Genomic DNA, 26,230 nt, shown 5'->3' with positions numbered 1-26,230 from the left:
TCAGCTAATAACATAATGCGTTTAGTAATTTTTCAAATACGTAACGGTAAATGCTTAGATACTCACTTCCCTGCTCTTAAGTTACTGAATTTGACTTAGTTTCGTAAAATGTTCTAAATACTTTTTTAAATTATTCTTTATTTTTATTTTAAAAAATTGTTGTACCTGAGTTTAAAGGGCTGCCTTATAAAGTCATCTCGGATAAGTTATTAAAACAAACGAACGGATGACCGGTCACAAACTTTTCTCATTTAATATAGAAAGTCTTCATAAAACATTCGTTGGAAATAAATATATGCTTTTGGCATGGACAGGTGAAGATCTTATACTTTCTTATCTTGGTTTCCTCACCAACCCTACACCTGAAGGCAGATCATTAACACAAACTTTTAGAAAACATAAACAAAAGAGAGGTGCCAGACGCGTATACAAGTATAGTACGTCAGTGTCGCTAATCTAATAAAGATAATAAAGCGCATGTGCAGACTGTTGCCCATTAAAATAGAAAAAGTTCCCACTAATTGAAATGTCGTTGCTGGTCAGTCAATTGCATTTCAGTTGCGATTTATACGCTTGGTCAGACGGTTCTGGAATTTTGAGAGTCAACAATTCGGGAACATGAACAGTGAAATCTTTTGCGCTTGATTTCTGTGCGAAATTAAAAACACATTATTGCTGACTCAATCGATTGTAATCCAAGACTTTCAATAACGGCGTATGTATCAACGGAATACTAGACTTTGTCTGAAGCCCCTCAAGTGTTTCGGTGATTAAATTTGATTTCATTCTGTCACTTCCCTGTTGCTGGGCCTGTTGGGTTTGCTTTTGCATTTCGAATGACAGTCAAATCGGTTTCAATTGATTTTAATCAGTGGCAATATGTACATATATACATATGTTTGTGAATTATAGCTGCTTTTGTATATGTACACGTATATATACAAGTGTATATAATCGGTGTATATAACAAATATTAATCTCTGTATTAGTGCAGAAGCTTGGGATACATCCATTAATAAGGTTTCAATATAGTAAAGAAAAACACCATTCGTTACACGACAGAATTGCATTGATCGGGCATTAACCTTTCTATTTACATACAGACATAAACGAATTTTTGATGTAGAGATAGGCATGTCATTTGCTTACATTATTTAATAATTAAAATAAATGTCTACAGTCATCGTGTTGACCTTTGTGAATTCTGCAAACAAATGAAATAATATTTTATACAGAAAAATACATATACATAAATATACTTGTATGTACATATGTATGCTTATACAAATATTATCAATTAGTATGAATGAAAACTAAATGAACTTCCGCCTTTTGTTTTTCAAGAGCAATTAAATTAGAATTTCGCCATTGGTAATCGAAACCAACGATCAAAATATAAATATAGTATATACATACATATGTAGCTCTTATAGACGTATTAAATTAAATTTTCATATGGTGCGTTAGAGCTTCCAACATTATTATTGTTATACCCAGAACCCAAATGTATACTAGGCTAGTGCGAGTGTACGTGTAAGATAATGAACCGGGGCATACCCACAAAGTATAATTAAGAACTGATTCATTTAGATGAAGACGAAAGGCAAAATGCATTGGTTGATGCTATGCTTGACGATTTTATTTGCATCTGCTCCGATGCCAAGTCAGGCCTGTAGTCGTATTCCTTCGGGGGTTACCGCTGCCAAGTCACCAGTTGATGATAACTATGTGCTCTCTATTGCGGGCAACGCGCAGACCTATGTGCCGGGCCAGAAGTACAACGGTAAGTTTAATTAAATGTTAAAAAAGGATTTCAAATACTCACTCAGAATTCAGTCACACTTAGCGCCTATTCCGGCCTATCATTTGTGAGCTTTATGCTGGCCCTGGAACGGGAGAACACTGACTCAGTCGATGAAAACCCAATGGGAACATTCGAAATAAGCGATCTGGCTGAAACGCGTTTCAGTCCTCGGTGCGCAAATTTGGTGGAGAACACAAACACGAATGTGAAGACGCGTGTGGATGTAGTTTGGGTGGCGCCGGCTAAGGCAGGGCTAGGCTGTGTGTTGCTGCGTGCCACTGTGGTGCAGCATCGCGATGTGTGGTTCATGGACGATGGATTTCTTACAAAGAGAATATGTGAAGAGGAAATCGATGATGTAGATACACAGCCTAGCATTATAGATCCGTGCTGTGCCTGCGACGAGGCTAAGTATGAGGTGGGTTTTTAATGGGAATGAATGGCGCACAGGTTTCATCGTTTGATTCTCCATTAAGCTGACTTTTGAGGGTAAGTGGTCGCGTCACACGCATCCCAAGGACTTTCCGGCCAATAGCTGGCGCACACGGTTCAGTGATATTATTGGGGCTTCCCATACCATTGGTTATCGCTTCTGGCAATATGGGGATCTGGCCAGCGAGGGACTACGCGAGGTTGCCGAGCACGGATCAACGCGCACACTGGAAAGTGAGCTTAAAGATCAGAGCGACCAGATTCGAACCATAATTAAGGCTCGTGGCATAGCATATCCTAATGTGACGGGCAAGACATTTGCTGTATTCCGGGTCGACTCCAAACATCACCTTATATCGCTGGTATCGATGTTAGATCCCTCACCAGACTGGATAGTCGGTGTCTCCGGTCTAGAGCTCTGTTTGCCCAACTGCTCTTGGGTGGAGAACAAGGTGCATAATTTATATCCCTGGGATGCGGGTACGGATAGTGGTCCCTCCTATATGGTAAGCTAAGCCTTTTGATTTCTTTACCTATTTTGAAGTTTAGCTTACGCCTCTCTTAGTCAGCAGATCAGCCTCAAGTGCCACCCGATGTCGTGCGACGGATTAAATCTAACTTTCCCAATGATCCACGCTCACCATTCTACGATCCAAGTGGTGCCCAAATGAAGCCTCTGGCTACATTGCACATAAATCGACGTCGCTTATACGAGAAAAACTGCGAAGCCTCTGATTGTAAGTAACTTCTGCATATTTTTGAAAGCAGATTGTCATATAAGATCCACTGCTTTAGCCGAACAAATGCCAGTAGAATGTGCCACGCAGGCCTGGTCACGTTGGGACGAATGCAGCGCCAAATGTGGTCCAGGAAAGCAATATAGAACACGTGAATTCCGAAACCCAGCGCTGGCACATCGGCACAGATGCAGCAATGCGCTGCGGGAGGAGAAACACTGCATGGGTCGGAAGTGTGTAACGTTCAATGAGGAGGCGGTGGAGGGTGGTGTGCAGCAGGAGGCGGGCTATCCCGGTTCTGGACCAGAGGATCCCGAGTGTGGACTGTCTGAATGGAGCGACTGGTCTTCATGCACAGTAACCTGTGGAACGGGTGAGATGATACGGACGCGACATTATCTCAACCGGCGCGCCAAAAAGAAGTGCCAGAAGGTGAGCAAAGCGCGGTTGCAGGAGGCTCGACCCTGCGAAGGTATCGACTGCGGTGGCGATATCAATGGCAATGGACATTTTAATAATGAGGCGGGCGAAGACATGGAAGCGGAGGCTGGTGATGGTGCCGATAACTCTGGCGAGAAGCGCTCAATATTCCGCAATTTTGAGAGCTATAGTCAACGTAGGGAGGACTATATTCCGCCTGAGTGTGGCGTTTCGCCTTGGTCTGATTTCTCTCCGTGTCTGGGACCTTGTGGCGGAACCGGTCAACGTCAACGCATGCGCAAAGTCTGGAATAAGAACGAAGTCTATGGCATACAGAATCCCAGCTTGAGCCCAGATGCTGGAGACCCGTGCCGGCACATTAAGCTACTCGAGGTGGTGAACTGCACGAATCCCAGCTGCGACTCCATTGTGCCGCATTTCTGCTACGAACCGTTGCGTGAGAGTTATTGTCGGGACAGTGATGTGGCCAACTACTGGTACTATGACTATGCGAGCGATCAGTGCGCTATTTATTGGTCAGATCGCTGTGACGTAAACCAAAACAAATTCAAGTCCAAGGAACTATGCGAGGAAACCTGTCGAGTGCCGCGTCACAAGCACGAGCTTCAAAGTGAGAGTCTGCGAACAAATTCGGAAATTCGCGTCGATTGTTTGGTCTCCGATTGGGTGGCTCACAGCTGCAATGCCACCTGTGGCCGCGAGGGCTTGCAATTAAAAACCCGTCGTGTGCTACGCACTCCCAAATACGGAGGCAAGCAGTGTCCCAAGCATCTGGTACGTCAGGATCGTTGCTATCAGCGCTGTGACGACATGTATTCCATAAGTGGACCCTATGCTAGCGACCGCAGACATATGCCAAGCAAGACGCCGATCTCCATCAAAGACGAGTGCCGGTACTCTGAGTGGTCTGCTTGGACCCCTTGTACCGCCAGCTGCGGAGATAATGCAGTACGTCAGCGTACCCGAACGCTGCTCAATTCTGATCTTAGCTACAAGTGTAAGGATCGAGTGCGCATCGAAAAGTGCGTCATGATGCCATGTCTGTTAAGCCATAACGATGACACCGATAAGTGGTAGTCCGGTGGATTGCAATCTTAACGATATTCCGCATAGTCACACCGGCTTCTATAAGCAAGTATTAGGCGGCAATTATCTGTTTTCTATTTATGATTAGAATAATGACTCGAGAAATTGTAAAGCTTGTATTAAAATAGGTTAGAACTCTATAACTCACACAACTATGAGATATCCAGTACCTTATTTTAATTAACAACTATCACGGGCATATAGACAAAACTCTTGTGTTATATTTAAGTGCATTTTCTGGCAATATTTAATTTATTAATACACACTTTTCTTAGAATATACTTTATAGAAGAATTATTATCATCAGGTGGTAAGGTTCTGCCGCCCACATCATTATAACATAAGTTCTAATTATTAAATAATTTAGGCATTTTCACAAAATTCGTTAGCATTTCAGGGAATCACATCCGTGCGGCGTCTAATGATGTTACTCATCCGACTGGTGCCGCTGCTATGGAGAATATCACCCGGTCTGGGTTCAATCTCGTAGTGCATGTAGCCGTCCACATCGTCTAGCTCCTTTGAGTTGAATTTCGCCAGCAGAGTGCCGCGACCCGCATAGGGCGGTACATATTTAAATGTGGAAGCTGCAGTGCCACCAACTGGTATCTCAGCAATCTGAAAATATGATAGAAAGAGAAGTTAACTTAGTTTTTAGCAGGAAAAGTGGCTGACTTCATTGCTAATATAATTTAATAAGTTGAAAACTATCTAGTGGATGAAGCAACAATATAGGATAGTGGAGATATAAAGATTGCAGTTGTAATGAAAAAGTGCGCAAAGATCTTCAACTGTCGATATATTGCTATTCTAATGCACTTAACCTAATCGATTTATCTTTGTTAACGCTTTACCTGATCAACAAGCTCACTTGTACATACCTTAAATTTAAGCGGCTTCTCTATACCTGGCCCCTCAATCGAGAAGAGTCCCTTGTGCAGTGGTATGGGTAGCGGATTGGTCAGACGCACGATAACATCAACCTCCTGTTGGGAGACTATGCTGCCCTGAAACTGGAATTTAATGTCCGGCTTGCGCACCCGGAAATCATCCTGGGCATAGTATTCGTAGTCAGTATTTGCGACCAAAGCCGAACTGGAAATCTGGAAAGCAGCCTGCGATGATAACTTATGGTAGTATTCATCGAATGTGACTTCCATCCGCACATAATCGGAGCTTTCTGGCTTCAGCTCCAACTCAAAGCCAATTGACTTGACCTCTTCGGCGCTGACGCCTGTGTAGAGGACGGCATCACAATTAACATGGCCGGTTATCTGATGTGCGCGTTCCTTGCTTTTGTTGGTGACTTTGAGGACGACTGTAAAGTTCTCGCCCACCTTAATATCGTCCTTTAGTTCCATATCGAACTCCACCTCGTTGAAGTTATCATTGAGGTAGTAACGGCTAAAAGCGTGGCGTGCCTGCTTCAGGGCTTTCACCATGGTGTTTCGCTCCTCCTCGGTGCGTTCCTCATATTTGTAGCTCTGTGTGATGTCCTCTCGTTCCCACTTCAGGACGGCTTTTGTGCTTATCAGATGTCCGATTGCTAGTGTATCCTTCCGCAGCAATTTAATGGGTTGCGAGGGACCGTTGTAGCGCCAATAGACCTTGTCCGCATTCACTTCGGAGTAGACGAAACCACAGTCGAAAGGCCGTACAATCTCGCCATTCTTCACTGCCACCACTGAGGCTGGTCCCACGCGATACATATTGTCCGAGGACTCATGCGGTGTTGCGTCCACCGCTTGCCAACCATCGTAGGGCCCGAACTGACCAACGCCCAAGTCTGGTCGCTGCATCCACACCTCGTTCCACACATGGTAGTTCCATATGGAGTCTGTCGTCTCAGCATCCAGTTTCTTATTGTTCTGATCTATGAAAATATCCACTGTAAGCGATGCCTGGGTATCATGGGCTGAGGAATAGCAGGTAATGATACGCGATGGTATGCCTAGGGACCGTGCTATGGTTGTCAAAACGCCGCTAAAGTTCCAGCACTGTGCATACTTCACTGGTCTCTGCGTTTTATAGAACTGCTGCAGTATTTCCACTGACCCGGTCCACTTTGTAGGCGCGGTACCACCCGAGAAATCTTCCGTCCAGTTACCCAATAGAACGCCATCATCGTCTACAGAGTTCACGAGGGCCGACAGCGCTCGTGCAACCCTCACTGGGTCCCCTCTATAGGCTGGAGGTATTCGTCCAACCGTACCGAGCAACTGAAGACTACAGTCGAGCACATGGCGCTCGAACTGGCCAATCTTCCAAACTGACGGGCGCAGTCGATTATACGAGCCTCGCCAAATAAGCGTCGTATCATGCATGACATATTCCTTGCGCTGATCCCGATCTTCAAGATAAACTTGATCGTCCGGGCACCAGGGATTGAAGAGCACATAAATGGGCAGTGCTACGCTATGCGACTTGGAACCATCGCCGAGCAGCTTCGTGTCTATGTCCAGCTTCCAACTAGTTACTGGGCACGTAATTGAAGGCTTGATCAGAATAGACACCGAGCCTCCATCGTGAACCTCAATGCCCGCACCCCACTCTAACGGGCCTCCAAGGTTGTCAATTCCATCGTGCGGCACAATGCCAACCAGCGTACCATGACCTGGACTGGGCTTGGGGTCATCCGCCACTGTAAAAATAAAGCTAATGGCATCCTTACTGGGGCTGTAGTCGCGATTAAAATGAATGCGTAGCCGGAATGGTTCGCCGCGTCGCACGATCAAAGCTTCTTTGGCTGCAGCGGCATAGAAGTGGCTGGTATGATGTTCGCTATGATTGTCGTCCAGGCAAAGGTCGACTCGTTCCACGCTCAAAATGGCTGAGGATTGGGCATCTGCAATATTTGAATTGTTATACTATCATATTTAGAAATATCAAATTTTCATTATTTTTTAGTAGAAAACTAACTAAACTAATAGTTTACAATATTATAAGCAAATGCAAATTTGTTTTAAACAATATTACATTTGCCTTATTATATTAGTCAACTGTATTCAACTTTCTTTAAGATATATGAAATCAATTACATTTTTAGTATTTCCATCACTTTAATGAAAATTGCTTGCATTAAAGAAGCTTTTTGTATCTGAGTATCCAATTTTCTGTTGTTATCCAAGAAATATCTTTTTATTTCCACCTTTGAATTAATGAGGTTTAATGTTGTTTTCTCAGACTTTTGGCCCAACGTCGAATACAAAAGATTTTCCAAATGGCCACATAAACTAAATTTAGGTATTGCACACCCCCAAACAGTTCAATGCCAATCCAATTAATTGTCATAGTGGACATTCGGCAAATGAGCAATCCACAAAAATCAGCCACATGTCTTAAATACGAATAAACTTCTGTGTACAATTTTTTGTATGCAGGCACGCACACATACATATATACATATATACTCGTATACGTATACATATATAGGAAAATAATTCAAGAAATTTTCCTTAGTTTTTCGCACGAGAAACAACTTGCTGATTTAATGTGTCAAGAAGTCAGATTTCAATTAAATTTAAAACATACAATCGTTTTAAGCCTTTTGTTCCTACGCATTTTTATCTGATATGTATAGTCAAGCTGATTCATGAGTATTTTTTCAATATACAAACACATAAATGTTGCTGATTTTGTTAAAATTTGTTTATTCATTACTAACTGTAAAGAAGTCCGATTCGGCCTAGATTTAAAGCATTAAATTATTTTCAAATTATTTCAGGCTTGTGAAAAAAATTGATTCGTGTACATACATACATACATAAATACGTGATCGTGACGGTACTTTTTTTGTCACGCGCACAGCTCTATTCTGAACAAATCTATTTATGGCCAACCATTTGAACTAAAGTTCAATTTTATGGTTGTACATATGTACATATATAAGTATACATATGATGTTTGATTCATAATTTTATTGTTCACTCATTGCGTATGCTTTGATTTTGATTGATCCATTAAAGCCCTTCGCTAGCATTTGATGTTCTTTTTGTCATTAAAATTTTAATGCACAATTTTTGAACAATTTTACTTGTTTTAACTTTGTTGGACAGAAATCATAAAAATATTTTCTCATATTTTGCTTAAAAATGATTTCCTAAAAGATATTTCAATTTCAGGAATCTACGGATGCTACAAAATCGTCCTCTATTATATATTCCCCTTACTTTTAGAGAAAAGTCCTATATAACATAGTTCCACGTAATTTTTCTTTTCTTTTTTTATTTTAATGGCTACTGCTTTGATTTTGTACAAGTATAACCTACATAGAACGTGTATTAAGACGGAAAAATTATGTGAGTTTGTTTCAGAGTAGGGTCTGGCTCAAATCACGGCCATGTTTGATGTTGAATTATTTTTAACGCCTTCACAAAACATTTATCTCCTATTCAAACAGCTTAAAATTAATCATGAAATCGAATTTTAATTTAATTCTATGAAGTAATCTTCGCTTTTTTTTGAACTTAAGATATATATATATATATATATATATATTCCTAAATTGAATACTACAAGAATTGTAATAGATATAGAGAAAAACGTTTTTCTAGCAAAAACAAGCATGTGCGACTTAGCGTTCGGAATTTTTTACTCAAATATACATATAAGTAGCCCTGAAACGAGTCGAACAACAAACAAAAATGCCAGAAACGCGCCAAGCTCAACAGCTTATTAAAAAAAAAAAAAAACAAACGAGCAAGCGGGTGAAGTCATAAACAAAAAATAATCAATATGCACACTAGCACAAAAGTTTTAAATAAATGAGTATTTATATTTAAATATGAATAGTTTCTCTATTTACTTTCAGCGATAGGACGTGTAGTGGTGTAGGGACTGAGAGGCCTGCGAGGATTCCACCAGCGTTGAAACCAAGCGGGCGCATAACTGCGATACCAATGGCTCATATCCAATAAAGGTTTGGCTTATTAGCTTTATCGTTTGTTTAGCACAGAAATATGTAAATTAACACAGTTTTAGTTTTTTTTATATTCCTATTTTCAATAGATAAGGATGATGCGCGTTTTCTTTAAAACACATATAATATCTCAAAAAAAGTGCGGAAATTGACAATCGGGTTCTTCACAATATGTACATATGTACGTTCCCAGCATCGACTCAAACTAGACTGATCAAATAATTGCGGCTAACAATGTCAATGCCAAAAGAGAATGAAACGCCGCATCTCTCTTGTATCGAATACTATATACCCTTATAGTTGTATATATGTACATACTAAGAATATGTGCATAATTACAATATGTAAATTTATTAAACATGCTGTCGTCTTTCCTGGAGCGACTTAGCCAATCAAAACAAGCATCTTATGCGAAAAAGGGGAAATTAAATAAGCAAGAGATAATAATTAAAGTCTTTTTTGTGGAAGTATTTGTGGAGCAGGCATGTCCCATGTTAGGGTCAAATGTGAATTAATGACTATATATGATCTGGTATCGATATAATTTTCCTAATATAAAACAATTCAAAGAAACCTTCTAGCATAAGTAAATATAGCTGCATAATATAATATAAATAATAAGTAATGGTGTATATTCATGCCTTAGGCTTGATATACTCAAATGTCCAAAGTGTATTTGAATATTGGCACTCAGCAGCTGTTCCGAATGCTGCTCTCAGTGGATGTGCTGTGTGTAGGTATTCATATCTGTTGCGTCTGTTACTACTAATTATGTCTGAAAAGTAAAGCCACTACGTCATCGTTGGTTGGGCAACAGCAATATGTAGGCGCCGCACCAAAGTTGACTCATGACCGCATCGTTCCGAAGGGGAAGCTATTAAACAAATTTTTAACAGTATTCGAGTTCTGGCGTTTATTACAGTATTTTAATACATCTTTTCCAATTTATTTTAACGTTCTGTCAATATAAGGGACGTGTTAACAAATTTTATTTTATATACATAGTACGAGTCCGGAATTAACCTTCAGGTACTAGTGATAAGCCGAATAAATATACTATATTTTTGAGAATCCAGAAACTATAGCTATATTTTGTTTATTAATTATATATATCAAATAATTGCATTTTCATTGCGTTCCACTGATGTTTAATATTCCTCTAACTATTTTCTATTATTTATTGATTATTTATTAAGTGCATCAACTGAGTAATTATTTAGAAAAATGCTCGCCAAAAATGATCTAGTGGAATTTCATTACAAGCAAGGCTATGCATATATTGACCAGTGTTTGTGGGTAGCAGAGACACGCAAAAACTACATATGTATGTATGTATACCGCCCACTCACACATGACTAGCACACACCTCTAAGCCAAAAACCCAAATATGGAAATACCTTAAAACAACAAGCGAACAGACTTGTGCAATTTGTAAAGCAAAATACACGTACATACGTGCTGCACATAACTGACAAAAGACAAGTTTATTTATTTTTTAAACAAATAGCGCAATGCAACGTACCCGCTTCATCGCGCATAGCACTCAGAACGCCATCATTGCGCATACGCAACATTATTTGCGGCTCTTTAGCTTGATGACAAGCTAACCAATCAAAATCCTTGCAGCCTTGCACACACGACGATTTCTGGCCCATGATTGTTGTTGTTTTTTTTTATCGATAAGGTCAAACGCGGTCGTGGCGAAAGTTAAAAGTCAATAACAACCAGTTCCAGCGATAAACTCGGCAGTTATGCCATTGGCGATGGGCGCTGTCCGTTATGTGCCAATACAAGCATTCAATAAATAATTGCCCGTAACGACGACGTAGTTCTCGCACGGTTTTCAAATAACTATACACGAAATTGAAATTGCTGTTGTTTAAATTGTAACAGTATTATATTGCGTCATCGAGCTGACACTTTGACTTCAGCTGGCACAGATTCTCCGTGATATTGACCGACGAATCATAGAACATATGCAAGCACATACATTTTAAAACTGACTATTTGGTTGCTGATCATTTTTATGCTAATACACTGATAGAAAATAATTTGAATAAGCTCACAAGTAAAGTTGTAAATTAGAAATTTATCATTTCGTCTTGGTGATTTTTTCTTTTTATTATTAATTTTATTATTACTGCTTATATTTTAATTTATATTGTTATTATAATTTTGATTGTGGCGTAGTTTGGAATAGTAAAATACATTTTATGTTTGTAACCAATTTCAAATATATATGTACATACATATATACTATTTCCCCTTGGTGCTTTTTTTTTGTATTCCTCTGTTTGACCCCAACAAGTAACTGGCCTTGTCTATCCAAAAAGTAGACATGCGTAAATGCCTGTGATGCGTAATAGAAATTCAGCTGAAAGCTTAGAAATAACCAGTTCTAGTTCGCAGTCCGGATATCTTCATATCACGAAGCATATTGGATTTATTAGATGCGTTGGCTTCAAGCAAAACTACGTAATCTCCAATATGCAAAAGTGCGTGAATTACAAATAATTTTTTTTAATATTATTGGATTTCACATACTTATTTAATGAAGTGCCTCTGATCCTCATTAACACGAGGCAAAGTCGATTCTTGGTGCTTACTCACAAGCACGTTTTCCAATTTTATACCATATCTTTTATAGCATGAGTTTGAACCCCTGAGTCGGGCTTAGAATGTTTTAATTCAAAAAATACAAATATATGTATGTATGTGTAGAAAACAGTATTTTATTTTTACTGCTTCTGTTTTACCCACTACTGGATTTGTACAAACCTTAATTAGTTAACTAAACAAGCAGTGATTGTGCTACTTTATCCCTAAGAATTCAGTGGATGTAACATTGCTGAGAATGCCGCTGCTGCACTTTCTGCGGACGCGACTGCATCATCCTTACTGCCAGTTTGGGACAAATGCTTAACAATATCTACCCAATCCCAACCTCGTGGACGATCTCCTTTGTGATCGGTGCGCTCCCATTGGCGCCGCTTTTGTGCTTTCGTTAGCTGCTCTTTTTTGGGATCCTTTTTCTTTGCATCAAGGCCGCTAGTGTCGGATATTTTTAATGCAGCCACTCCATCTTCCGCAGCTGAAACACAAGGAATTGGCTCCAGTTGGGCGGCAGTCAATTCCTCAATATTATCCTTAAGGCACTCAAAAAGAGTGTAGGTCATGCCACATCCCAGCCACTGGCCAGCTTCATTGCTAAGAGCGGCCTGAATCTCGTCTTTGACTGCAGGTATCCTATCATTGGAACATAGCATGATTGTGTATTTAATGCTCTTAATTATTACAAAGTTATGCAAAGTTACAAGACTTACAGATTGCGATTGTAGAATGTGTTCATGTTAATCGTGGGCGGTTCATCTGGATATTTTTCACCCCACTTTAGCTCCACGAGAAAGGACTTGTAGTTATCTTCTTCGCCATACTGTAAATACATCCCTATAATACACTAAATCATTAAAGCCACAGAGCGTTTACTTTACTTTATATTGAAAGGTTGCACTGTCTATTTCCTTAAAGTTGGAATCGCCTTCGTAAATGGCCTGCAGTGCCTCTCTTTCCTCAGCCTGTTGCTCCAATGGTGTCGACATTATGTTACAAATTTTGAAATTTTACAATTCAAAATCAACACATCCTCCTTCCAAAATAGAAAAAACAATAAGCAACAGCTGAGTGTGGCAAGCAGGGCTGAAGTAATAAAGTGAAACGGTCACATTTCACAATGTCACAAAAATTCACGAATACAAAATATGTACGAGAAAATCATCGTTTTATACTTCACCAATAGATGAACTGTACGAACTGGGGTAATAAAAAACTTAATATGTAATCCTCGAATTTCGTGATATTTTGGAACATATTTTGCTTTGTGACTGCATATGAAATTGACGGTTTTTTTTATCACGCGTATGGCTCCAAAAGAAACCCCAGGGCTGAAGTCTTTGCGCACTATGTAAGAAGAAGCACAACCAGGTGCATTAAAACTATAGTAAACAATTACATATTGCGTAAAGCCTTAAACAATGGAGTATGATTCATTATTGCCACAAGATTTATTAAATAATTAAACAACCGCACCGCACCGTGGCGCTATTTAAATAAATATGGCGGAAGAAACGAAATGCCTACGGTTATCCAAATTCAAGGTGATAAACATACATATATACAGAATATTTATATTTATAATTTATACGTTGTATATTATTTAGGAGTTCATTGCTGCCAATAAAGACTCAGTTGCTGGTAACGAATCGATGCGTTCCTGTGTTACGAGGAGCAGCAATGAGACTTACCGCGTAAATTCCGAGGAGCGTCACGCTGAGATAGTTTCATGTATTTGGTCAAATTTAACTTCAAAAGGTTGCCCCCCAGATTTTAAATTAAAGCTAATGCATTATTGCACGCAGCAGTTGGAGCAAGAAGAGCTCTACAGTACCAAGGAATGTGAGATTAATGTGGACGATGATACATTAAAACCACAGTACGATCTGTTAAAACTTCAGAAGTTCGTTGTCAACCATTTAAATAAACTATTAATTAAACTCACTGACAATGCATCTGCGGATCAACTTCAAAATTTTGCGGACAATGAACTTTGTAAACAACTCAATGATTGCAAATGCACTCTGCTACCTTCAACGTGTACTCACGCCGTCGCCTTTTTAAAAAATAAACCGCGCAAAATGGAGGATCGTTATGTGTGCCTTGAACGTTTTGGGGAAATGTTTAAATTGTCGAACAAAGATTATCGATTCTTTGGTGTTTTCGATGGCCATTCCGGTGCCCTATCAGCCTGCTATGTCACCAATCAATTGCCATACCTTCTGGCGCAGCAGCTTCAGATGGATACGCGAGCACAAATCAACGCTGAGTTTTATCGCAATGCGTTCGAGACGGTGTTTCTGCAAGCCAACCAAAGATTTACACAAAAACGCATTACAAGCGGAACTACAGCCGTCTGTGCACTCATTGCCACCAACCATCTATATGTCGCCTGGGTGGGTGATTCAAAAGCCCTGCTCGTTGGCAAACGTATGCACCTACAGCTTGTGAAGCCGCACAAACCAGAGGCTAACGATGAAAGGCGCCGAATCGAGGCAGCAGGCGGCACAGTGATTCACGCGCAGGGTCAGTGGCGCGTTAATGGCATATTAAACGTTGCCCGCTCAATAGGCGACTACAGCGTCGAGGCAGTGATAGCGGAGCCGGACTTCGTGGACTTGGAGTTAAATGAAGCACACGACTTTTTGGTAATGGGAACCGACGGCTTGTGGGATCATGTTCCAGAAGCTTATATAATTGAAGCAGTCTATGAAAGCTTGGCCAATGAAACAATAAAACTCGAAGACATTCCCAAACTGCTCATTGAAGCTGCAAAGGAGCGTGATTCGCAGGATAATATTACAGTTATCCTTGAACTACTGAAGCCGCGCGAGCAAATAGTTAATGGTTAATAAAACGGTGAAGCAGCGAAAATATCTCATCTGAGAAAAACATTTCATACAGCGAATTTTAAATTGTTAGTGCATTGTTGTTTTTTTTTTATATACGAAACAGTCGTTAAGCCAACAATTTTACGCCTCATTCTGTGCCTGCAGCCTAAACGAAATTGGGCCCTTTTTGTTGCTCGAATAAGTTCAATCGAAATTATATATATATATATATATATATATATATATATATATATTTGTGTATATAGCAACTACAAGCTTCTTTCGAAACAGCATTTCAAAAGTGCGGCTTATTTTGTTGTTGACCGTGCTTGTGTATTCTATAAAAACATATTCAATTGGGTACCATTGTGCTGTATATAGGCTAGCATGATATACCAGACAAGAATCAATATACATATTTACATTCTGCACAAACACACATTTGCAATCACAGAAGAGCCCACGTACATATATATAAAGTACCTTTTTATACAACACATTTATGCATTTTAACATTTATGTATGTACAACAGTTTTTATTAAAGTAATTAAAGCATACAAATCATTTTCAAGTTTCCCTACTCAGGCGGTTGTTGTTCTGTTGACGGTGGATGGCCATATTGTTGGAACATATGCCTGGGCGTTGGCATTGGCATAAAGGCCGGGGGCATGGCATATGGGAATGGCATTATACCGTAGCCGTGGGTGGGCATTGGAAAGTGCATGCCTGGAGGAAGCATATTAAAGTTAGCGCTGGGTGGATGTGGGTAATTCGGGTGATTGTTGTGATAGTATTTGGAATGCCAGCTTCCTGGATTGTAGCTCGGGTGGTAGTTATATTGTGAATCACGCGATTGCGAACGAGATCGGGAGTCTTGTGCTCCCACAGAGCTGCCACAACTTTGCGGCTCGCGCTGGTTTCCGCGCCTGCGTCGACGCATTGGTGCGGCCGTCGGCTCTGCTGTGCTCGTGCTGGCGCTAGTTGATGTCACAGATTCATTAGAATCAGCTGAGTTGATACGTTCACGGTGTTTCCTACGCCGGTCAAAACGCGCCTCCCGCTCGGCCTCATCGTCGGAGTAGTCTATGTAGCGTGTGGGCGGTTCGACATCATGCTCCCACGATGCATCCGATCCGCGTATCTGCATTAGCTTTGAAAGTATTACAAACTGTGTGTGCTCAGATTTGGGAGCACAATAAACAATGTCTCCTAGATTAATGTCACGTTCCAAAATCTGTTTGTTGCTATTGAACCGAACGCAATATATGGGATCGGTCACTTGGCCAAGCACGTCAAACACCTCACCAAGAACCTTGCGTCCCTTTTCAAGGAAAAGAACCGTGTCGAGATCAAAAAGCATGGAATTCGGCAATACGCTTACTAACACCAGCTGATCAACAATCGAGTGCACCTTCCCCAACTCAATGCATTCATCCTCAGGAACTGTGATCTCTAATTGTTGTATTGGTGGCAAATCATCTAGTAGCAGCTCTCCACGCACTTTTGGTGGCTGACGACGTCGTGGTCGCTCGCCCCCCGTCCCATCATCGTCGTCATCATCATCGTCACAGTCATCTGTTTTCGTAGATTTTTCAATTTCTTTACGCAGCACGGTCAGATACTCGCCATCGGAATCCGAGTCTGAGCTGTCACTGCTCTCACTACCAGAACTGACGGCCACCACAGGAATACGATGGTCCCTGAGATTTGCCACGGGCACCTCCAAAACAGAATGTTCATCATTGTCACTATTGCAAATTTCCTCCACATCCGAATCTGAGCCAGAGTCATAAGTCGCCAACAAACCCAAAGCATTCGACGTATTTGATTGTGTATTTCGAGTGAGCGACACATTTGCATTAATCAAATCGGCATTTGGTTCTGTGAGCGTTTCTTGTTCCGACAAACCTACTGTAACCAAAGGTGTTAAGGGAACTGTTTCTGCATTAAGGTCGGTGGAGGCTGTTTTAGCATTTGTTTCAGCAGCTGTATCTGAAGATTCTATAAGATTAGATGAATGGTCGTCAATCAGTTCTCGTGGAACACACGCAACAGGTTCAACTTCCGGTTTTTCATTTGCAACAATGTTGGAAACATCTTTTAAATTTTCTTGAAACTCCATCGATACGCCCGTGTCTTCTGCAAGCGCAACTGTAGGCTTAGGTTCTAAATAACAAATCAAATTTTTGAACTATTTATTTCTATGTATGTATGTATGGATCTTAATTTTTACCTGATTGGGGACTTGCTATTGTAGGTTCATCTGTATTACTGGTTATTTCAACGTGCTCCGCCAACTCATCGGCCTTACCTTCATCAACAGACATTTCCGCAGACTCTGTATTATCCATTATTTGTTGTTTCTTCGTTATTTATAAGTTACTACAAAATTCGAACAACAATACTTTCGAAGCGTGTATACACGACGTGCACGTGTTTTAAGTTATCGATTGGCTGCTGGCTTATAGCTGTATAGTGTCATCGATTTGCAAAACAATCGAATTTTAGCTATCGCGATAATACAAATATAGTGGGTTTCAGCTTAAAAATTCAGGTCAATCCTATAAATCCCCATATTTTCCAATACAAAATGAATGTTTAGATCACCCAGAAATTATTCAAAATTGAGTTTATTTAAGTTCTGCATAAATCAGAAACATTTTAAATCTTAATACTAAGCTAATGGACAAGCTTTCTGTCTTAAATAGGCAACTTAATGATGTAAAAGAAACTTAAGTTTACTTCAAGTCATCATTTGCTTGAAGTTTTTTTTATAGATAATTAGTCGGAAGATGTTCATGTTTCTGGGTTTGAGTATTGTAAAACCAATGTTTTAAAAGATTGCTTTTATACCTAACCTATATTTTTGCACTTTTTAACACCATTCATTATTTGTGTTTGGTTTGTAATAGATATGTGAAATGTAAACTGTCAGAGCAAACTTATAAGAATTTTTCAAGAGAAGTCAATTGAAAGAAACTAAAAATTTACTGAAGCGTTTTAGCTTTTGGTCCAAGTTCCACCATAAGCAGCTCTTAAGCCTTCCAATCTAATCGATACTCGTCAACTAACAATAAATGTTGATTGATAAGCCAACCTACCAGGAGGAAAAATATTTTCATTTTTCGTACAGCATTTTGTGTAAGATTTGGCTTACCTTCTTTTTGTGCTAGATTTAAAAACTCCTGCCACTTTGTCTGTATATCCCAATACTTTTCTTTTATCTGATTTCTGTCCTGTAGATAGGATACAGCAAAGAAATAGGCTTTCAGGACATCTTCCGGGCGGGTATCGAAATGCAAATAAACACCCAAACATTTTTTACTCTCTGCAATCATAAAGCGCTCATGGGGATCAAATGAAGAAACAATTTCGTCAATAACACTGCTACTCTTGTACTCATCTATGAGGGTTTTAACGCTTAGCCCGAGCCGAATGTTCAACGACACAGACACTGTTTGCCCAATGGAAACGCGCTCCATCATGTTGACCTAATGAAAAGTTTTTATTAGTTTCCTTTTTGTAACAGATAAAGGAGTCTACTCACCTGCTGTGGTGTTAGCATTCGTGATGATCGGAAGTACTCTTCCAGGGCTATTAAATACCGAGACTCATTGAAAGTTCGTAAGCAAACGGCTCGGACGGCCTTTAGATTTGCCAATAGATGGAGTATCACCAGAATGTAAAATATGCTATAAAGCATAACTTCACTCTTAATTACAGACAGCAGGTACAAGCCAATAAATGACGCCACCAAGTTAACACATGTCTCCTGTGAGTTGTCTTTGGAAACGACGTCCGCGAAATTACCGCGCACTGCCTGGTGCTGCGTCAATGCAGATCGTGTGGCTCCGCCCGCAACACCCACTATTGCTTTTAACAGGGTAGAAATACACAGTATTTGTGTGCTCAATTGATTTGGGTATTTGGGAAGCACATAGATTTCGATGCTCATTGCCAAATCGTTGAGAAAATCAGCGCGGAGGCGCCATTTTTTTGAATCGATATCCAATTGGCAACCTTTCCACCACGCAAAGAAAATGCGGCCCACGTGCCCGGTTCCCTCCTTTAAAATCCATGTAACTGTAGCCGAATAAGCATTTACATTTTCGTTGCCGACACCAATGCCTTTAAGAATAGCGTGAGTGCAAAGTGTTCCACAAATTGTGCTGCAAAAGGCCTGAACAGTGTCCCACACCTGATATGCTAAATAGTCCTCGCTAACGCTGTCCGGATACCCCTTGGGCAGGAAAATATTCTGCAGAACCCGAATTAAGAAAAACTTCTCATGTATGACGGGTTTGTCCCCACGCAGCGGCACGCGGACAATATTGCCCTGGTCTGTGGTGAAATTAATAAGCCGGGAATCAGTCAGTTCTTAGGTTTTGTGATCGATTTTGCTTACCTGCTGGCGTGACATATAAAATTTCCTCGCCTTTCGTTCCATACTGTTCCCGAAAATGTATTTTCATTTTTAAACTTGCAGGTAACGTGAAAATCGCCTAAAAATTATGCTTGGTTTCTTGCAAATGTAACATCCGTCGTCGCCAAGACGAAAGTCAGTTGTTTTGTAGTATTCTCGTCCCACTTAATTTATTTGTACATGTGGTAATAAATTACCACCTGCCTCCTGCCACCATTGCCTTGTGCACCCACACCTTTTCCATAGAATTTTTGGAGCTTCTGTTTACCTGTTTCTACAACTGTTTTTGTTTGCTTAAGGGCAACGGAAAATACTAAATGATGCTCCAAACCATTACAGCTGCTGAACTACAATACCAATTAACATAAACTCTTTTGAAAAACAAAATACATTTTATTAATAGCTGTTATCAAAATTTTTGCAAATTGGAATGACAACTTAATGTTTTTCTAAACGAAACCTTTCAAACACTGAGCACAATTCTACTCCAACCCTACCACCCATCCACGTAATCATCTGTTTGTTGCCGATTCACTGTGAATGGGAGTAAATGCCAATATGACAACTCTGGACAGAGTGACTAAATAGAGCTGAAATCAAAACAAATGCAATCATTCAACAATTTAACAGTGATAACAACAATTAAACAATTAACCAGTGACTAAAAGGAAAACGAACACCAAGAATTTTGGCAATACCAGTGAAGTTTACAAAGTAAAAGAAATAGTTTTCGTTATTTTCGATATAATAATCTAAATTTAAATTGTGATATCAACATCATACATACGTATAGAACAAAAAAAAAACTAAGTAAGCTTTTGGCAACCAATTGACAAATCTCAATAGTGTGTGCGCTTGCACAGCGCCAAGCAAATCGATCGTTTTTTTAAAATAAGACACAGACAACGCTAACAACAAAAAAGACAAGAAGGAACCTATTCAGCCACATTTAAGTCGAACGGGCAATGTCATTGGAGGATATCAAATCGAAAATTCGACGCTATCCAAGGCTTCTGGGTGGAGTTGGCATTTTGACCACGTAAGCATTGTGTTTTTTCTATTAATCATTTACATATGCGTGTAGTAATATTTTTGCGTGGAAATAGAAACAGCTGTTTATAATTGTAACCATTTAAGTGAAGTTATGAATGTAAGCATGTTTGCATTCATACATACATAAGCTATTCTGAATCGTCATTAAATACTCATAAGTATATGTTCATAAATCCCACAAGCAACAACAATTTCCGTAATCGTCATTTTCTTGTTTGCAAAACAAAAACTAACATTCGATTCATCAATGAAATACGATCAAAACAAAACATACGATTTTGCTAAAATGAGAAAGCGACATGTTGTTATTACTACTTTTTACCCTTTTAAAGCGAATGTTATGTTTGGTCTAATATTTAAAATATTAATATTTAAAACGTGCCACAATGTGCACAACAATAACAATTCCGCATTCCTTGTCATTTGTTTACAACATACGCAAACAACAATAAAATTCTTTGCCAACTTTGAAATGCGATCAAAACAAAACGTACGATTTCGTTAAACCGAGATAGGCATAGGCGGAGTTGTTGACGTTCCCTATAGTACCAAATGAGTCAGTTGGCGCTTAAGCAAAACTCAAAGTAAAAATCACGTACTGTAGTGTTCGAATTCCAACCTATAGTGCGCAATTAAATGCTTCGAAAATAATAATAAAAAGATAATGAAAAATAAACACCACTGTCGACTATTGGAGTAGCTAAAGCCCGGTACTACAGGGTCTTATTCAAAGTTGTTTTTCTTGTTCACACTTTCTTGAACGTATACAAAACCGAGGCCTTCACACACACACACACACACACACACACACAATGTGCGCAGTTTGCGATCGTACGAGTTCGAAAGATCCCACCCCCCGCCAACTATTCTTGTTATTGTTTTTGTTTATTTAAGTGTTGTTGGCACACATTTGCAAATTTGGCGCGTGTATGATTTTTTTAAAGGTGACGCGCCCACTTTTCTTATTGCACATGAATAGTTTTCTATGTGTGTATAAGTTGTTTATCTCATACATACATACGTATATTATATTATATCAACATATGTACATACATATGTGTAATTAATGAAATAGTTGGCCGTTGCTGGCATGCAGAAAAGAAAAACAACCGTGTTTGTTTGGTCAAGAGAAAAGAGAAATGTCTTCTGATTAAATGACTTTTGTATTGAAATACCAACTGATTATGAATTGTAATGGATTTAATGTAGCTGTTTACAGATTCTCCATACAACTAAAACAACGTTTAAAATCAGAAAGAATCTAGATAGCAAGTTTGGTTATTCTTGCTATTAAACCTTTTGAGATCTTTGCGTTTATGCTGACAGACAAACAGACAGATATTTCTATATTGGCTTGTCTTGTGCGCTTTGGGTAGAGGGTTACATATTCGGAGCACATTCATTATGTTGAGGAAAACATTATCAAATCACAATGTTCTTCTAAAATAAATGGACACACCCCACTTTTCTTAAAATACATACATAGTTGTTTATGTGTTGTTATTTATCTCATCTGTATTTTTCTAATCAACAAATGGTATATTATATTATTGGCCTACTGCTGTTGTTGTTATTGCAGTCCCATTTTGTGACAAGTCGTAAACAAAAACAACACGTGTGGGATAAACTTATTTATTATTATGTACTACAATCATTTTTTTCTGAATTAATTTAATTTCAGTGCCGGCATTATCCTTTACGAACTACCGCAGATCAAAAAATTCTTTGCCCATTATGTTGAGAAGAAGTCACCCGAAGCGGACAAACGTCGCACCGAATATATCTACATTAAATATCACATCTACCGCGAGTCTATGCGAAAGCTCAAACAAAAGCAAGAGGACGAAAAGGTTAGTGCCCGCAGGAATATGGAATTGGATAGGGAAGCTCATTAAAAATAGCCTTCAAATTATGCATATTTCAGAAATGGATAAATGTCATAATCAATCCCATTGGGAAATGGTGGAAGGCAGCTAAGCACTCAGTGGCATGGCGCCTTTTGAATATTGCACAGAATGGCAGTCAACCTGAGAGGCTAAAAGCAGTACAGCAACTCGTCTGCATGGATCATTTAAAGGACTGGGACTTTCGCCACCTGGCTCAGATTTGCGATGCAAGAACTGCCGTCTCTTTAGCGCGATGTGGGGCCGATGTGCGTTGGTTTATGCCCATCCATATGCGGGGCTGTATCAAGAACCCTAAGATGTTACTATCCGATCTACATGTTATGCTGGCGCGCCTTCGTCCCATGCCGTGCGTAGATCACTTCTTTAGTAAATACTTTCCGGAACAAGATTCCATTGTAAGTTAACTGTAGTTAAGCGCTCGACTGTTTCTAATATGAATAATAATATTACAGGAAGACATACACGAGTTCTTTACACACGAGCAAACCATTTCGCTCTCAACACAAGATACAGACTTGTTGAAGGAAATTATATCGTTTCTCCATCATATTACCAAAGACCCAAAAGTGTCGGCCCATATTATACGCGATGGTGGGCTCATACATTTGATGGAGCTTCGTAAAATATTCGCTGACGATAATGAAACCTTGTCCACACTGTGCAAAGTTTTAGCCAATATGTCTGTGGTACCGGATGCTGTCGAACACTTTTTTGTTTCGGGCTGGGTGGGTGCTTTGGCTGAATGGCAGCAATGTCCTGATTTGCGTTTGCAAGTGGTCTCAGCTAAGGCGATGGCAAATCTGGATCACGACGATCCGAATCAGAGTATCTACCCGCCAAACGTATTTCCACTGCATCCCCGAATTCGTACACGTAGGAAGCCCAAAGCTGATATTGTATTTGTACATGGTTTGCTGGGCGGTGTGTTCATAACGTGGCGCCAAAGAGATCGCAAACGTAGCACAGAACTGGGTCTCTATGGCAAAAACGCATTCTACACCAGTGAAGCAGACGATGTATTTCTGGTGGGTGAACAGAAGCGTTCCAATGGCAAGCAACAGGCTAAGCAATCAGGCGATTCAGTTGACGAGCGGACAAAGATTAACGCTAACAATAACAAGGCGGAGACAATAAATGGTGCGTTTTCAAGACAACAGCTCTCACGTCAAGGTTTAACGTTAAACTGTTTTGATGCACAGATTTACTTTGGGCTCTTTTGACGTAAAAATATTCAGTAATATATGTTTTTTTTGCAGACCCCATATTAATGACCAGTAAAAAGGTTGAAAAACCGCAGCTTAACATTAGTGATGCGGCCACTAAAGAGTTTGTGGAGACCTTGCGCAATGAAGCGGAACTGGACTCGGACTGGGAGGTTGTCCACCCGGATGTGCCATTAAATGCCAACGACGAATGCTGTGGTATGTTTAGCGTGCCTGGCAACGAATGGTGCAATCAGGACGGCAGTCAGGAATACACAAATTGTTGGCCCATGGAATGGTTGCCTGATGATTATCCAGACTCAAGGTGAGAACACTTTGAAGGAATCTCTGAAGAAAAATAAATTCAGGCAACTCTCTTCCGATTTTAGAATAATTGGCATTGACTACACTTCAGCCGTTACCGAGTGGTCGGCAAATTTTACCAAATACTGCCCCTGTGAAAAGGGCCAGGGCCATATCGATGTGCGGGCGGGCACATTGCTGGAGCGAATCGCAGCCGCAGATGTCGGAAATAACCGCTCAGTTGTTTGGATTGGACATTCCATGGGCGGGCTACTCACAAAATTGATCTTGCTGAAATCTCTGGATGATCCAGACCCCAAAGTGCAACAAATTGCAAAGAACACGACCGGAATTGTGTTTCTGGGCACTCCACATCGCGGCTCTCCGATTGCAAAGTGGAAACAGCATATGCAAATGATCCTTTCACCCTCCATTGAGGTCAAAGAAATGGAGGAGAACTCACCAAAGCTGCTGGAGATGCACAGACGATTCATGGGTTGCCTGCACACATGTTTGCGGCACGTGAAGGTGTGCAGCATTGCCGAGGGATCGCCCACCATGCTGACCACGTTCAAGTTTCCACTGCGCATTGTTACCGAGGAGTCGTCACGGATTGACTTTGGAGATTTCTATTTGCTTAAAGATGATCATCTTAGCTTGTCGAAGCCCATTTTTCGGCAATCGTTTCTCTACCAGCGCCTTCTGCACGTTATCCAGGAGGCGGTGAAGGACCGCGACCAACCCAAAGATCAGGACGAACTTTCTAATGCGCAACCAGATATTTTGCTGATCAACATTATCGCTGCCGTCATCAAAAGCACCAAAGGTCTGTTCGAATACTTGCCTCGCGTGGCTGTGCGCTTTACAACTTAACAGGGCAGAGAAAGGGATACGGCAGAAGTAAACGTGCCTTTATCTTAATGACTTTGCATTCGAAAAGAATCCTCTAGTTTTTAAGTGAATTAATTCGAAAGTCTTTTTGTAGGGCCGAATAAGTACTTAAAACTAATGATTGTATATAAAAGAGTGCAGTATTCATATTCATGCATGAATCTAATTTATTTGCATAAACTTAAGCCTTATTATTAATAAACTTTTCAATATTTCTACAAATACTGGCCTTATCACTAGCTAGCGTCAGCAGCAGCTTGCTTGGCGAGCAGTCTTTCCTGAGCTAGTCGTCGGTTTTCTGCAATGCGGGCCATTTGATCTGCAGATAGTTGCTTCGAAGCTGGTGTTTGCGGCTGAGATGGCGCTAATGGACGCGCATAGTGGCTGAAGTCGTCAGCACCACAGGCATTTCTTGCCACGGCGGGACTGCCTATAGTAGAGTATGGAGTGGAGACAACAGCATTGCGAGAAAATGAGGGGGTCGCTAGCATAGTGCTAGTAGACGTGGTGTTGCCGCCAAAGCTGCGGTGATGATTCGAGGGAGTGTGGGGCGCGAGTTTCGACATGGCGATCTGTTCGCCGAGCAATGCATCGAATTCATCAAATGGCTCCTCAACAGCACCAACGTTATTATCCTCATCGTTTGGATCATCAACGAGCTCCTCCGTTATTGTACTAGCACTGATTTGGCCCAAACGATAACGTGTCATATGAACCTGCAGTTGCTTCTTTTTACCCAGGCGCTCGATATTGTTCAAAACGTCATCGAACGTATAATTTGGATACATTCGATGACCCCAGTGTTGCAGGCGGCGCAAGACTTCATCCAGATCGCTTTTCTCGTAGCCTTTGCCCTTAAAGTTGATATCTTTGAAGTACTCTTCAATAGTGTGCAGGCCACGCGGACCCAACAACTTGTCCACAGTCAGACGGGGACGTGGATTTCGTACTGTGCGCTTCTTTGCCTCTACTTTCAGGCCCTTTTCGTCACCCTCTGCTATTTGCGGATCTTCATCGGGCTTTTCGTTTTCACCAGCGCCGACATCTGCGTCCCAATTTTCGTTATCGCCGGGCAAGTCATCTTCGACTTGACTTGGGCCAATGTTATCGTTAAAAAGGTCATCAACCCCATCATCACCGAAGATAGAAGCCATCTAGTAAAGTATATACCGGTATGTAACTACGTACCAAGTACGCGCAAAATCAAGCACTACATTTTGCCGCCATTTTTCTGCTTCATACTGCCAACACTCACTGGCAACGTGGACGCCAGTCACGACCTGCCAACTGCCTGCTTCAGCGTAATGATGTGAAATTTTTAGCGCCTTGTTACATAATAAGAAAGACAGCTAGTTTATTTAATTTATTGATAATTAATTTAAGTAAACATGTTTTAAATTTCTCCTTAATGTCAGTTGTTAAATAGAAAAAGTGCTTGCTTGTGCGGATTTTTTAGCAGTTGGCAGCGTGATTATAGTCCTAGCAACCCTGCTTTTGACCGGCCTGGCAATATTGCATGTGAACGCCATACTTCTGAAGGCTTTTTTCGGGCGAGTTTTATATTTCCAAATTTATTGTTGGAAAAATCAAA

General features: G+C 40.4%; 8 protein-coding genes across 11 annotated transcripts; 3 read left to right on the top strand and 5 right to left on the bottom strand.

Annotated features, from left to right (window-relative positions):
- Positions 1-619: 619 nt before the first annotated feature.
- On the top strand, positions 620-4,777 carry LOC115631200 (spondin-1). 3 transcript variants are annotated; one of them, XM_030527891.1, is made up of 6 exons: positions 620-715; positions 1,591-1,783; positions 1,837-2,222; positions 2,281-2,742; positions 2,802-2,973; positions 3,032-4,777. In XM_030527891.1, exons 2-6 carry the CDS (start codon positions 1,591-1,593, stop codon positions 4,489-4,491), a joined length of 2,673 nt encoding a protein of 890 aa, XP_030383751.1. In that variant the 5' UTR covers positions 620-715; the 3' UTR covers positions 4,492-4,777. The 3 variants fall into 3 exon arrangements, with proteins under 3 accessions (XP_030383751.1, XP_030383750.1, XP_030383752.1); XM_030527890.1 differs by having other exon boundaries at positions 640-766; XM_030527892.1 differs by lacking the exon at positions 620-715 and adding an exon at positions 949-1,020.
- On the bottom strand, positions 4,719-11,071 carry LOC115631201 (annulin). 2 transcript variants are annotated; one of them, XM_030527895.1, is made up of 3 exons: positions 10,941-11,071; positions 5,382-7,345; positions 4,719-5,118 (listed from the first exon to the last, which is right to left on the bottom strand). In XM_030527895.1, exons 1-3 carry the CDS (start codon positions 10,990-10,992, stop codon positions 4,894-4,896), a joined length of 2,241 nt encoding a protein of 746 aa, XP_030383755.1. In that variant the 5' UTR covers positions 10,993-11,071; the 3' UTR covers positions 4,719-4,893. The 2 variants fall into 2 exon arrangements, with proteins under 2 accessions (XP_030383755.1, XP_030383754.1); XM_030527894.1 differs by lacking the exon at positions 10,941-11,071 and adding an exon at positions 9,305-9,563.
- A 1,055-nt stretch (positions 11,072-12,126) lies between these two features.
- LOC115631204 (RWD domain-containing protein 4) lies at positions 12,127-13,081 on the bottom strand. Its single transcript, XM_030527908.1, has 3 exons — positions 12,910-13,081; positions 12,742-12,851; positions 12,127-12,664 (listed from the first exon to the last, which is right to left on the bottom strand). The coding sequence occupies exons 1-3, from the start codon at positions 13,015-13,017 to the stop codon at positions 12,241-12,243; spliced, it is 642 nt and encodes a 213-aa protein (XP_030383768.1). The 5' UTR covers positions 13,018-13,081; the 3' UTR covers positions 12,127-12,240.
- A 242-nt stretch (positions 13,082-13,323) lies between these two features.
- On the top strand, positions 13,324-15,076 carry LOC115631203 (protein phosphatase 1F). Its single transcript, XM_030527907.1, has 2 exons — positions 13,324-13,572; positions 13,636-15,076. The coding sequence occupies exons 1-2, from the start codon at positions 13,531-13,533 to the stop codon at positions 14,878-14,880; spliced, it is 1,287 nt and encodes a 428-aa protein (XP_030383767.1). The 5' UTR covers positions 13,324-13,530; the 3' UTR covers positions 14,881-15,076.
- A 278-nt stretch (positions 15,077-15,354) lies between these two features.
- On the bottom strand, positions 15,355-17,269 carry LOC115631516 (H/ACA ribonucleoprotein complex non-core subunit NAF1). Its single transcript, XM_030528286.1, has 2 exons — positions 17,094-17,269; positions 15,355-17,026 (listed from the first exon to the last, which is right to left on the bottom strand). Exons 1-2 carry the CDS (start codon positions 17,209-17,211, stop codon positions 15,438-15,440), a joined length of 1,707 nt encoding a protein of 568 aa, XP_030384146.1. The 5' UTR covers positions 17,212-17,269; the 3' UTR covers positions 15,355-15,437.
- Positions 17,270-17,550: 281 nt separating this feature from the next.
- On the bottom strand, positions 17,551-19,643 carry LOC115631510 (RUS1 family protein C16orf58 homolog). Its single transcript, XM_030528275.1, has 4 exons — positions 19,266-19,643; positions 18,408-19,201; positions 18,018-18,351; positions 17,551-17,957 (listed from the first exon to the last, which is right to left on the bottom strand). Exons 1-4 carry the CDS (start codon positions 19,330-19,332, stop codon positions 17,896-17,898), a joined length of 1,257 nt encoding a protein of 418 aa, XP_030384135.1. The 5' UTR covers positions 19,333-19,643; the 3' UTR covers positions 17,551-17,895.
- A 605-nt stretch (positions 19,644-20,248) lies between these two features.
- Positions 20,249-24,861, top strand: LOC115631705 (protein SERAC1). Its single transcript, XM_030528531.1, has 6 exons — positions 20,249-20,322; positions 22,018-22,186; positions 22,261-22,638; positions 22,696-23,380; positions 23,500-23,770; positions 23,835-24,861. Exons 1-6 carry the CDS (start codon positions 20,249-20,251, stop codon positions 24,619-24,621), a joined length of 2,364 nt encoding a protein of 787 aa, XP_030384391.1. The 3' UTR covers positions 24,622-24,861.
- LOC115631706 (protein TIPIN homolog) lies at positions 24,783-26,017 on the bottom strand. Its single transcript, XM_030528533.1, has one exon. It carries the CDS (start codon positions 25,791-25,793, stop codon positions 24,876-24,878), a length of 918 nt encoding a protein of 305 aa, XP_030384393.1. The 5' UTR covers positions 25,794-26,017; the 3' UTR covers positions 24,783-24,875.
- Positions 26,018-26,230: the final 213 nt, after the last annotated feature.

The sequence above is a fragment of the Scaptodrosophila lebanonensis genome, unplaced genomic scaffold (assembly GCF_003285725.1).
Source record: "Scaptodrosophila lebanonensis strain 11010-0011.00,11010-0021.00 unplaced genomic scaffold, SlebRS2 tig00001412-arrow-pilon, whole genome shotgun sequence".
Lineage (NCBI taxonomy): Eukaryota > Metazoa > Arthropoda > Insecta > Diptera > Drosophilidae > Scaptodrosophila > Scaptodrosophila lebanonensis.
This window is presented reverse-complemented; position numbering and strand designations above follow the sequence as displayed.